Here is a 13,477-nt window from a genome sequence, read left to right on the forward strand (position 1 = left end):
ATCCTCTTTCCTCCCTCCCTTCCTCCCTTCCTTCCTTCCTCCCATCTTTCCTTCTTTCCTCCCTCCCTCCCTTCCTTCCTTCTTTCCTCCCTTCTTTCCTTCCTTCCTTCCTTCCTTCCTCCTATCCATCTGTAACTCTATCCATCTATCCACTCATCTATCTGTCCATCCATCTGTCCAAAAATATTCGCCCCTGCCTATGGGGCAGACACTGGGCTATGTGCTAAGACACGGGAATAACCAAAACAGAATTGGTTCCTGCTCTCCTGTATCTCGGAGTCTAGGGCAAGACAGACATGAAGCAGAGAATCATACAAAGTGTGATCACAAAATTTTGCAAGAGCCATGAAGGACAAGTTCAGGATATCATGAGGGTCTCTCACAGGGGTTCTACCAGGTCTCAGGAGCCAGGGAGGGCTTCTCAAAGGAAGTGACATTTTCAGCTACTCCCTGAAAGATTCAGAGTCTTAGTGTGGTTAAGTGGGGTGGGAGGGGGAGCAGAGGGGACACGGCTGTGCAAAGGCCCAGAGGTTAGAAAGAGCTTAGTGTGGGTGGGTTGCGATGTTATTTTAGACCAACAAGGGTGAGCAAGAGGAAGTGGCAGGGCCATGATGTAGGGCCTTGTAAGCCCCAGCATGGGGAATTATGGGAGGGGAAGCCCCACCCTCAGAAGCTCTGACTTAGGTGGCCTGGGGGCCCAGGCATCAGTAGTTTTGGCCAATGGTCATTTCCCTGGACTCAGGGGATTGAAGCAGAGAGATGAATCAGCCTTTCTCCAGGAAATTAATAATAATAATAATATTCCAATAATACCTAATATTAGTCCTCAGATCTTGTTTTGGGCCATCCATTTGTTCAATCAGAAAATATTTATTGAGCACCTCCTATGTGCCAGACACGGTTCTAGGCACTGGGGAAAGAATAGTGAAAAAAGAGACAAAAATCCCTTCTGACATGGGGGTGCAGGTGGAGAGGGCTAGGAAACAAACACGCAAGTGAAATACATAGTAGATCATGAAGTGTAACTACTATGGGGAAAGAGAAACCCCTCTTCACACCGCTGGTGGGGATGTGAGTGAGTGTGAAAGTCTGCTTTTACCTTTCAGAGCTGAGCGTGTGCAAATCATAATTAGGACCCAGCCTCCTCCCGCGAAGTATGCACCCCGGGGAAATTCTTGCCCGTCTACAACAGGAGACACACGGCAGAATATTCCTAAGGCCTCTGTTCACGGTGGCCCAAACGGAGAAACCTCCAAGCGCCCGTGTATGGGAGAGCAGACGAATAAATTCTCACAATGAACTATCACACGGCAGTCAAAACGGAGGGACCATCGCCCCACGTCACGATATGAACAGATCTCTGAAACAGAACAGCCGGTGAAAAATGTCCCATCACATAAACGTGGTCTCCTTTTCATAAAGTTAAAAGCAACTCAAGTTCTCCACGCGTGTTTGCAATACTACATTATGAAAAGGGAACGCGGGAAGAATAAATATGGGATTCAGGGTGAGGATTTGGGTGGCGGGGTAGGACGCTGGGATGGGGGACGTGTGGTCAGATGTGGGTCGCCATCGAGATTCCAGTTTTTGTTTTGGGTGGTGACTTCATGGGTGTTTGTTGCATTGTTAAAAAGGATCATTAAAAGCTGATGAGAGTGGGTTATGAAGTCTTCTTGGATTTCGTGAAACACTTCAGTCTCCCTCGGGTGATACCACATACACAGTGAGCAGCTGAGCCAGAGAAAGCCCAGGTCTGGTTGACCTTGAGGCCGCTGCGTCTGGGATAAGGGGTCTCGACCCATTTCCGTTGTGGTGTCCTCTCGTCTTTGGATAACCTGGGGCAGGTGACTCCTGGCCACCTTTCCCTCTTCTCCAGCCCCTGGGCAGTCTGGAGGCAGGGCGGGCACACTCCATCCACCAGTCACTGTGTCTCCAGCACAGAAGGAAGGGACCCAGAGGAAGAACGAGGTCAGAGTCAAGGGTGAGCGGTTTGTGGTGGGAGGGCGGTGCAGCTCTGGGGCCGGTCCATCGGGGAAGGGAGCAGGGAAGAAAGAGCTCTAACTTTCTCCAAGACTCTAGTGTTCTTGGTTTTTTGGTTTTTTAACCCCTCTAGAAACCGCCAGCTCCTTCTGTGGAGGAGAGAAGGGGAATGGCTACACAGCGCCCCCTGGTGGCCTGTTTTGGGCCATTGCTCTCCTGCTGGAAGGACTCCCAGGGAATTCATTTTACCTGTTTTTAATGTATAATTATAGCGGTAAAAATGCGCACCATAACATTTATAATCAATCATTTCTAAATTTTTTAAATGTTTATTTCTGAGGGAGAGAGAGAGAGAGCAAGCATGAGCGGGAGAGGGGCAGAGAGAGAGAGAGAGAGAGAGGGAGATACAGAATCCGAGGCAGGCTCCAGGCTCCCAGCTGTCAGCACAGAGCTGGACGTGGGGCTCGAACCCATGAACCCCGAGATCATGACCTGAACCGAAGACGGTTCGGGCCCTGGCAACCCCCACTGTACTTCCTGTCTCCACGATTGTGACTGTTCTAGGCTATTTGTCCTTTCAAGACTGGCTTTTTTATCACTTGGCATGATGTCCTCAAGGTTCATCCCCGTGGTAGCCTATGTCAAGCTTCCTTCCCTCTCGGGGCGGAAGAAGATTCCATTGTGTGTATACGTTGCCTTTGATGTTTCGGTTGGGCGGTGGAGGAATCCTGGGGCAGCTTCTACCTTTGGGTCATTGTGAATAAAGCTGCCCCGAGGGCAGGTGAGCCACTATCCCTGAGACCTGCTTTCAGTTCTTTCCAATATACACCCAGAAGTGAACTTGCTGGATCATTGGTGCTATGACTGAACTGTGCTCACCCCCCTCCCAGGTCGTGTGTTGAATCTCTCACCCCCAAGGAGAACGTATTTGAGACGTGGCATACCTAAAAAGGGGGTACTCAAGGTTAAATGGGGCCATGGGGGTGGGATCCTCATCAGACAGGACTGGTGGACGTTTATAGAAAAAGAGGAAGAAACAGGGGCGCCTGGGGGGCTCAGTCGGTTAGTCGTCAAGACCGGCTCAGGTCCTGATCTCACAGTTCACGGGTTCGAGCCCCGCGTCGGGCTCTGTGCTGACAGCTCGGAGCCTGGAGGCTGCTTCGGATTCTGTGTCTCCCTCTCTCTGCCCCTCCCCTGCTCACGCTCTGTCTCTCTCTCTCTCTCTCTCTTTCTCAGAAATAAATAAGAACATTCCAAAACAGAGGAAGAAACGGGGTTCTGTTTCCTCCCCTGCCTTCAAGTGGAGGAAAGAACACGAGCGTACCCCGCGAGAAGGGGGCCATCTACAAGCCAGGGGGAGACCCCTCGCCAGGACCCGGCCACGCCGGCACCCCGGTCTCAGACTTCCAGCCTCCAGGATGGCGAGATCAACGTCTGTTCTTTAAACCACCCAGCCTGTGGCATTTTCTTCTGGCGGCCTGGCCTGACCGATACGATATGGGGGTTCTGTCTTTAATTTTTCGGGGAGCTGCAGCTACACCCATCTTACATCCCCACCAACAGAGCACAAAGGTTCCCATTTCTCGGCACTCTCGCCAACAACACTTGCCATTTTGTGTCTTTCGTTTTTTTTCCTTTTTAAAAAAATAACTTTGTAAAAATGCTTATTTATTTATGGAGAGAGAGAACAGGGGAGGGGCAGAGAGAGAGAGAGAGGGAGCGAGAGAGAGAATCCCAAGCAGGCTCCCTGCGGTCAGCACCGAGCCTGATGTGGGGCTTGAACCCACAAACCGCGAGATCATGACCTGAGCCGAAATCAAGAGTCGGACACTTAACCGACTGAGCCACCCAGGCGTCCCAGGGTTTGTTGTTTTTTTTTTTTTTTTTTTTTTTTTTTTTTTTGATAGTAGCCATCCTGGTGGGTGTTCCAGGGAGTTGTTTCTCCCGACCCTTCAGTGAGGGCTTACTGTGTGCCCAGCACCGGGCTAAGTGCCTGTGTCATCCTTGTCACGATCCAATCCTCACCGGACCCTGCTGGTGAAAGCGTCGGCGCTTGTCCACATTTACGGATGAGGACACCGCGGTTGGAAGGCACAAGTGACTGAGCGCTATCAGCCAGCAAATGCTAGGCACGTCGACGGTTCGAACTTGGGTCCGTGTGACTCTCCAGCCCAGGGTCACGAGGACAGCTGGCGGTCACAGAGCATCATTCCCTGTGTGGGCACCGCCCTCTGCTCCTCACAGACATTCCTGCGAGAGAGGTGCTATCATTATCCTCGTCTTCCAGATAAGGAAACTGAGGCGCAGAAAACTCAAGGGCTGCCCCAGGGCCACATGGCCACTAACTGGTACAGCCGGGGTTTGAACCTAGTGGCCCCTCTTGCGGTGACACGAGCGCACCGAGCTTCGCGAGTCTCACCTACGAAAATCCAGATTTTCCCGAAGGAAACACGAGGGAGGCTCCGATGTTGAGTACGGGAGGGACTGTAACTGACCCGAGGTGGCTTCTGGGCTTCCAGGAGCTGGTACTCTGGTCCTGGGTTCCCAAGGAAAGCCCAGGCATTACATGAGAGAAACCAGATTTGAACCTGTCTGCCTACCCCGCCCCCCCCCCTTTTCGGGGGGGTTTAACTTTTTATTTTAAATTCATTTGGGGCATACAGAGAAATTGTGAAGGATGTAATACATTCTTGTATACCCTTCACCCAGATTCTTCAAATGTTAACATTTTTACCATATTTGCCTTCCCCCCCTCTCTGCCCCCCCCCCACCTTCAGCTGATTGGATCAGGCCCACCCTCATTATGGAGGGCAATCTGCTTAATCAGTCTACTTATGTCAATGCTAATCACATCTAATAACGCCTTCACAGCCACATCTAGACTGGGGGATCCAAACATCTGGGCATCGTAGCTCCAGAAATCACAACCTCAGACAACAGTGTCCAGAGCAGGAGGGGAGAAAGAAGATTAAAAAACTCTTTTCCCGGCCCGTCTCTCTCTTAATAAGAGGAAGACAGTCTTCCCAGAGTCCCTTAGCAGACTTCTCTTGCTGTTTAATTGGCCAAGCCTGGGTCACATGCCCACCTCTAGACCAATCACTGGCAAGAGGGCACTGGCTTAGACCAATCAAGACGCATCCCCTGGGACTGGGTGGATGGTCTGGGGAGCAAGGAAGAAGGGGGAAGTGACTGCCGGGTGGGCAACCAACAGTGCTGGCGGGTACTTAATGCTGTGAACTTCATCACGTACTTGGGGGGCGAACAACGGATGACGGCTGAACTTGGTAGAGGCAAGGGTCCCACAGAGGAAGACAAGCATGGAGAGGGCTGGCTTGGGTCTCCTCAGCGGGATTAGTTTTCCTGGCTTGCCCAGTGCCCTTGGTGGTTACCAGGATATCTGGAGGTCTCCACCTGGTCGGGGAGGCGGGGCGGCCCAGCTGCAGACGAGGAAGTGGCCGCCACCGGCTGTCGTCCTCTCTGGCGTGACAATCTGATTCTGACCCACGGCCGCCCCGCCTGGGCTCTGGCCAACCCGCTGGCACCTGGCCGGCCACCTGCTATTCATCTAGAAGCTGAGTCTGCAGGGGGAGACCACGGAAGACATATCGGGAGACTTTCCCAGCACGGAAGCAGGGATGGAAGGGGAGAGGAGCAGGGGCTTTTGACCCCAAAGCTACCAGCCAGAGAGAGAGAGGTCGAGGATACACAGAAATGGGGTGAAAAATCCGATTCTCATTTACAGGACACTTTCCTTTAGGTCTCCCCCCCCTCGCCCCTTCTCAAGAGCCCTGACCGCATCACAGGGTCCCTTCCACCGTGTAACGTTGCATATTCGTAGATCGTGGGGTTCAGGATGCGGACAACTTGGCCCCACTATTCAGCCTATCACCGTCACCCGGTGAGGAGTGGCTGAGACCTCTGAGCCCCCACGCTGCCCCCTTTTCCTTCCCAGAGGGCCACCGCAGTTTCCGTCACTGACGGATCCCACGTGGCCTTGCTCACGCCAGCGGCAGCGTGTCCGTGGATCCCCCGCTTGCCATCTTTAGGGAAGGGATGGGCCCGCGGGTCTCACAGTCTGGGGTCTGCGTTGAAGTCCTGGCTTCCACCCTTCCTCGCTGTGTGACCCGGGGCAAGTTACTGCACCTCTCTGCGCCTCTGTTTTCTCACCCGTAAAGTGAAAACACCTGTCCCATCGGTGTGGCGCGTGAGGACCAGGTGGCTGAATGAATGTAGGGTTCTCGGGACAATGTCTGGTTCATAGTAACTGCCGTAGGTGTTGGCCAGCTTTATGCACGCGGGCACTTACTCATGCAGTCACGAAAGCATGACCTCCTGTCACTCCCCGTCTGCCTCTGGGGTGGGCAAGTGTCAGGGTATTCAACCCCAGCTGCCACCACACACAAATCTGGAATCACGGGGGCTGAACACACTCACGGCTTGCCTCTCGCTCACCTGAAGGCTGCTGAGGGCGCGCACCCCTCCTCCCTCCGTGGACAGCACGCGTCCTCCGTGCTGGGCGCGGTGCGGGGAAGAGAGACACCGGACAGCTTTCCTCCATCGTGACCGGCTCTCATCTTGGAAGTGACACGTGGCGGGGGGGTGGAGCCTGGGGAGGGACAGAGGAGGCACCTGGTGCAGCCCGAGGGGACGGGAGTCTTCAGGGAGGAGGGGACTAGCAACCGCAGCCTTGGACAGAGACGCGTCTGTGACGATCCCGGGCGTGGCCAGGGAGAAACCTTGCAGGGCGCCCAGGTTTCTTCAACTTTCAGGCTGGGATATGGAATCGAGGTTTCGTCTGGAGAAAGAAGGATGGGGCAGAAGTGGGGCGATTCGTTGAGGTTTGGTCGACCTGGAGACCCTGGCGACCGGGTCCACTGACCCCTTGAACTTGGATCGGAAAACACATCTTTACTCTCATTTACCGCTAACTGCAGTGTGGCGTTTCTGTGCGCTACGGGCGACATAGCACAGACGTGAGTGTAGCGGGTTAAGACTGTGGCATCAGGGGAGATCGCAGATGGTTTATATCACATTTCGCCTGTCAGAGCCACGTCAAAAAAAATACCACGTTTACTCATCACTACGTTCAAATCATGAGAGTCATGAGGCTAGAATCTTCACTTTAGCCAACAACGCCCGATGGTGGGGTGAATCGGCGGGGGGCCCTGGGAGCTGCAGCTGAGGGAATCTGCCGGGCTCTTGGGTGGCATTGGTGACCCCTGTGGGTGGGCGTCTTTCCCCGGGACCTGGGTCATTGTAGCTGCGGAGGCGGCCACCTGGCCCAGGTCGAGTGGGGGCTGCAGCCTGGGTTCAAAGCTCAGCTGGGAAGTAAGTTTGTTACCACTCGAGAAGAATCTTTGGTTTTTGATCACCCGTGGCCGTTGGAACCTTTGCTCTGTGCGAGCGGAGATCCACAGTGGTTCGCTAGCCCCCCAAAGCGGGGTTTTCAGGAGTTCCTGCGGTCAAGGGGCTAAAAGCTTAACATCTGGAGGCAGACCGGCCCCGGGGTAACATCCCACCAGCCCACCTACTGGCTGCAGGCCCTTGGGCCAGGGAAGTGACTTCCCCGGGCCTCAGTTTCCTTGTTTTATTTTATTAAATTTTTTTTAACGTTTATTTATTTATTTTGAGAGACAGAGACAGAGCATGAGCAGGGGAGGAGCAGAGAGAGAGAGACACAGAATCCGAAACAGGCTCCAGGCTCCGAGCTGTCAGCACAGAGCCCGACGCGGGGCTCGAACTCACAAACCGTGAGATCATGACCTGAGCCGAAGCCGGACTCTCAGCCGACTGAGCCACCCAGGCGCCCCGGGCCTCAGTTTCCTTATTTGTAAAATGGGAACGGCGGTATCCAGCCCAGAAGGCAGTGCTGAGGCCTTAGGGTGACAAGGCGCTTACCTCATTTCTTGGCCCGAGGGGAGCGGTGCTCGGTACATGGTGGCCGGTGGTTGAGAATGTCCTTTCCCCCGGGGGCCAGACAGAGCCAGCAGCGGGGTCCCTTCCCCTCCTGCCCTCTTTGCTCAGGCTTCATACTGCAGCAACGGAGCCTCCTTCTCCAGGCTCCTAAATCAAGCTGAGCGGTGAAGCGAGTCTGGCCCATCAGCAGGGACATTTCCACTCGGAGCAGCTTTGAGATAGCGGGGTTTGCCGATGGCGTTTCTGCTTGGGCACTGGGCCTGTCTGGGCTGTTTACTGCAGGACGCCTGGAGGATGTGAGCAGGGAGCGGGGAGAAGGACGTGGAGCCTTCTGTTGCCTTCAGGAGCCCCGCAAAGGCAAGGGGAGGACAGCAGGGCTCCGGGAGTATAGAGTCCCCTGGGTGTGAGCCTGAGAATGCCTCCTGGCCACGACCTGGGCGGGGGCCTCCGGCAAGAGAGCGGTTCTGAGCCTCGGTTTCCCCCTCTGTCGGACGGAGGGAATGTAGGCAAGAGTCCAATGAAATGGCCAAGGAAGAGCTCCGTGCCAGGCACACAGAACACAGGAACGCTGGGCAGCTTCCTTAGCAGACAGGATGCACAGAGCTGAGCCCCGCGTGCCCTCGGCCGAATGCAGACTGGGGACGGGGGTGCGGCGCGGTGTGTTTGGTCCATTTGGCCTGCCTTGGCTAGGCCGCCCCCGCTGGCACCTTGGGGCCACCCACCTGCGTCTTCTCTCTTCTGTACCTCCGGCCGCAACCCGAGATTCTCAGCAGCTGTTTGCCACCTGCTAGTTCCCAGCTACAGACGGGGCCGGCTGCGGGGGCCCCTCGCTCGGAACTGTACGTGGTTCAATGCTCTGATGTCCTAGTCTTGAAACTCTTCATGTGTTTTGGGCAAGGGGTCTTGCATTTTTATTTTGCGCTGGCCTCTGCAGATCATGAGGCTAAGGTGACCGCTCACCACGAGCAGAGCTAAGGTGACCGTTCCTTTGAGTCCACGGCTTCTTCCGCTCTCCGTGTATTTACGATCTTATCGGAGCAGAAGCTTCTAGACGGAAGAGCATTCACCAGTGACTGGAGTCTTAAGGAATTAGTCTGTATTCAAATATGCCCCCAGGCCTAACACTAGGATGTATCTATGTGTTCAGGCTTACATGTCTCTCTCTCTCTCTCTTTTTTTTTTTTTTTTATCATTTTTTAAAATGTTTATTCGTTTTTGAGAGACCGGGGGGGGGGGGGCAAGTGGGAGAGGGGCAGAGAGAGAGAGACACACACACAGAATCCGAAGCAGGCTCCAGGCTCTGAGCTGTCAGCACAGAGCCCGACACGGGGCTGGAACTCACCGACCGTGAGATCATGACCCGAGCCGAAGTCAGACGTTCAACCGACTGAGCCACCCGGGCGCCCCCAGGCTTACCTGTCTCTAAGTGGGAGATAGAATTTTACTGGGAACATGGAGGAAAGAACACTTGATCCTGCCTCTCTTTAAGAGTTAGTGACGAACTGGGACACAACGTGGGGCGCATTAAATGTCACGTAAGCTCGTCTTCATTCTTGTTTTTCTTTTTAAAAAAATTTTTTTTTCAACGTTTATTTATTTTTGGGACAGAGACAGAGCATGAACGGGGGAGGGGCAGAGAGAGAGGGAGACACAGAATCGGAAACAGGCTCTAGGCTCCGAGCCGTCTGCCCAGAGCCTGACGCGGGGCTCGAACTCCCGGACCGCGAGATCGTGACCTGGCTGAAGTCGGACGCTTAACCGACTGCGCCACCCAGGCGCCCCCATTCTTGTTTTTCAAGAGAGCCTCACAATCAAGCCTGTCCTCTCCTCCCCATTCAGTACGAGAGTTTGGGTTCTTGTTTCAAGTGGCTCCGTCGAAACGGTCTTTTTCCCAGTTGTGTTTGCATCTATTCATTATTTTCTCAGTGCGGTAAAACAGACATTTCGGCCGCTTTCAAGTGCACAGCTACTCGTCGCGGCTCACACCAACCTCTGCAACCATCGCCTTGATTTCCAAAACGTTCTCGTCGTCCCGGACGTACGCTCTGGCCCCCTCAAGTTATAACCCTCATCTGTGGCTTCCTCCCAGCTCCTGCCAACCCCGTATCCACTTCCTGTCTCCGAACTTGCCTTTTGTAGGTATTGCGCATAAGTGAAACAGCGCCACGGTCGGCCTTCTGGCCTATTCTAGCTTCGCCGACCTGGCGGACCGTTTTCGAGGTCCGCCTGCCGATGTCGCACGGCTCCGCGCTTCCTTCCTCCTCCGGCTGACGACGATTCCTCTGCATGGCGAGCCCACTGTGCGCTCATCCGTTTGTCTGTTGGTGGACACGTGGCTTGTTTCCACCTTTGGGCTGCCGGGAACCACGCTGCTGGGGATATTTCTGTGCGTGAAGCATCTGTCTGAATGCCCGTTGCCGATCCTTTGGGGTGTATGCCGAGGGGCGGAATTGCTGGGTCATGGGGTGATTCTGTGTGTCGCTTTTTGGAGAACGTGTCAAACGGTTTCCCCAGCGGCCGGGCCACGTTACAATCCTGCCAGCCGGTGCATGGTTTCCGGTTCTCCACATCCTCCCCTACACGTGTGTTTTGTTTTTGTTTCCTTGGGGTTTTTTTTGTTTTGTGTGTTTTGGTGTTTGTTTTGTGTTTTTTTGTTTTTTTGTTTTTGTCTTAAAATTGTTTTTTGCGGGGCGCCTCGGTGGCTCCGTCGGTTGAACGTCCAACTTCGGCTCGGGTCATGATCTCACAGTGCGTGGGTTCAAGCCCCACGTCTGACTCTGCGCTGACAGCTCAGAGCCTGGAGCCCGCTTCCGATGCTGCGTGTCTCTGTCTCCCTCTGCCCCTCCCCCACCCGTGCTTTGTCTCTCTCTCTCTCTCTCTCTCTCTCAAAAATAAACGAAAACTTTTAATAAAAATAAATTGAAAACATGAAATTGGGTTTTTGTCTTTTGTTGTTGAGTTGTTGAAGTTCTTTATATATTGTGGGTATGAAACCCTCACTGATAGGATTTGCGAATGTTTGCTTCCGTTCTGTGGGCGGCCCTTCCACTCTCAGATAGCGTCCTTTGATGCACGAAAATTTTTAAACGTACTGAAGTCCGACGTATCTATTTTTTCTTCGGTTGCCTCTGTTTGGGTGTCACATTTAAAGAAAACCATTGCAAAATACGAGATCGTGCATGCTTTCATCTGACAGCTTTATAGTTTTAGCTCCTAAAATCTGGGTCTTGGACCAGTTCTGTTAATTTTCGTCGATGGCATAAGATAAGGGCCCAGCTTCCTCGTGGTATGCATACCTCTGGTTTGCTCAGCACCCTGTGCTGAAGGGACCGACTTCCACAGAATGACCTTGGCACCCTTGTTGAAACCACTGGACCAGGGACCTGAGGGCTTATTTCTGGGCTCTCAATTCTATTCTATTGGTCTGAATGTCTATTCTTAGGCAAATACCACACTGTTCTGATTATCGCGGCTTTGTGTCAAGTTTTGAAATCGGAAAATACGAATCCTCCAACTTTGTTCTTATTTTTAAAGATTGTTTGGGCTATTCTGGGTCCCTTGAAATGCCGTGTGAAGCTTAGGATGAGTTTTTCCCATCTCTGGAAAACGTACCATGAGGATTCTGATAGAGATTGCTTTGAATCTGTATACTGCCTCGGGTAGTATTGTCATCTGAACAATGTATATATATTTTAAAAGGTGGCCTGTCTTTTTTTTTTAAGTTTATTTATTTAATTTTGAGAGAGACGGTGAGAGAGCACAAACAGGGGAGGAGCAGAGAGAGGTGGGGACAGAGGATACAAAGCAGGCTCTGTGCCGACAGCAGAGAGCCCGATGGGGGGCTCGAACCCACAGACTGTGAGATCATGACCTGAGCCAAAGTAGGATGCTTAACCGACTGAGCCACCCAGGCTCCCCTGTCTATTTTTTGAGAGAGAGAGAGTGTGAGCAAGGGAGGGACAGAGAGAGAGAGAGAGAGAGCGCGCATGAATGGGGGAGGGGCAGAGAGAGAGGGAGAGAATCCCATGCAGGCTCCACACTGTCAACACAGAGCCCCCCTATACCGGGCTCAAACTCGTAAACTGCGAGATCCTGACCTGAGCCAAAATCAAGAGTCGGATGCTTAACTGATGGCACCACCCAGACGCCCCTGTCATCTGAACAGCATTCAGCCTCCCAATCCATGAATACAGTTCCAGCAGTGTTTTAGGATCTCCTGCATTCACCTTTTAATAGGGAATTCTTAAAAGTGGGAAAGCCGACCAGCCTCAAAGACTTGCATCCCTGTTGGTCACACTCGAGGTCAATGGGAAAGGCGTGTTTCTCGCTCGAATGTACTGCACAGAATGATTGCGGAAATACCTCAGCGGATTAATTCAGTAGCGTCCGTCCAGTGTCCCCAGGCCTGTTTCGGAGCCATTGGTCGCCTTTCCCTTCTCTGCTCCTAGTGAGTAGTTAACGAACGGGATGTGGAAATAACAGATTGTTTAAAGAGGCCTTATTGCCTGGATCGCGGTTCAAAACGAACCTCCCTCCCCAGGCACTTTGCACTGGCGTAAAGCACACCTAACCGGTTCCTGGGACTTTCCTGCTTCCCGCCCGCGCGAGGTTAATTCTCCCGATCACCACACGATGGCAGCAAAGAGCAAAGGGTGCGGGAGCCGCAAAGAAAAGGCGCGGGAGGAAGAAGGAGGGGTGAGGGTGTGAGCGGGACGGACGCGGCTCAGGGCGGATGGCGCCCCCCGCCCCCCGCCCTGCCCCGAGTCCCACACCCTGCAGGCCTGCGATATTGACCGGGAGCGTGAAACCGCCCCGTGCAAGTGGGTTGACACGCTCCAAGTGAGATCACACAGACAACTGTAAGAAAACCAGTATTTTCCTTTCGCAGGGGGAACGGAGGGAGCGGAGGGAGCAAGAAGAAATGAGGCGCACATAGCAAGCCGCTCTCCCTCCCCGCCCCGGTGCGGGAGCTCCCCCACATCTGGTGTGGAGGGCGGAGGAGGAAACCAGAGGGGTGCCTCTCCCACGTGACCTGCCTTCCGGGGCTGCAGGCTGGGCAGGTACAGGCTGACCCCAGGGCGCCCGGTCCCCGGCTGCTTACCTGTCCGCCACCTGAGATGGCTTCGACCAAAACAAATCCCCGCAGATTCAGTGGCTTAAAGCCATGCGAGTTCATTATCTCACCGTCTGTAGGTCAGAAGGCCAGCAGGCCTGGCTGGTCTCTGCACTGGGTCTCCTAAGGCCGTGTCCCTACCTGCCGGAGAACCCGCTTCCAGACGCCCTCAGGTTGCCTGCTTGCAGGACTGAGGTCCCCGTTTCCTTGCCGGCTGTCCGCGGGGCTCACTGGCGGCATCTAGAGGCCATCCGCCTTCGCGGACTCAGGATTCTGCATCTCCAAACCGGCCACACGCACTCCCGTCCTGCTGCTGCTGCTTTAGCTGAATCGCTCCAACTTGGGTGGGAAAGGTGCTCTGCCTTTTATCTTTTGATTTTGAGAGAGAGAGAATGGGCAGGGGAAGGGCAGGGAGAGAGAGAATCCCAAGCAGGCTCCGTGCTCTCAGTGCAAGCCTGACCCGAGGCT

At 53.9% G+C, this 13,477-nt stretch overlaps 1 protein-coding gene across 1 annotated transcript in view; it reads right to left on the reverse strand.

The window, feature by feature from the left end:
* Window positions 1-10,184, reverse strand: part of DTX1 (deltex E3 ubiquitin ligase 1) — an 18,352-nt gene extending 8,168 nt beyond the window's left edge. The window contains 1 exon segment of the mRNA XM_030335842.1: window positions 10,027-10,184. Within this exon segment, the coding sequence (XP_030191702.1) occupies window positions 10,027-10,184 (158 nt within the window).
* Window positions 10,185-13,477: the final 3,293 nt, after the last annotated feature.

Source organism: Lynx canadensis, chromosome D3 (genome assembly GCF_007474595.2).
Source record: "Lynx canadensis isolate LIC74 chromosome D3, mLynCan4.pri.v2, whole genome shotgun sequence".
Taxonomy (NCBI): domain Eukaryota; kingdom Metazoa; phylum Chordata; class Mammalia; order Carnivora; family Felidae; genus Lynx; species Lynx canadensis.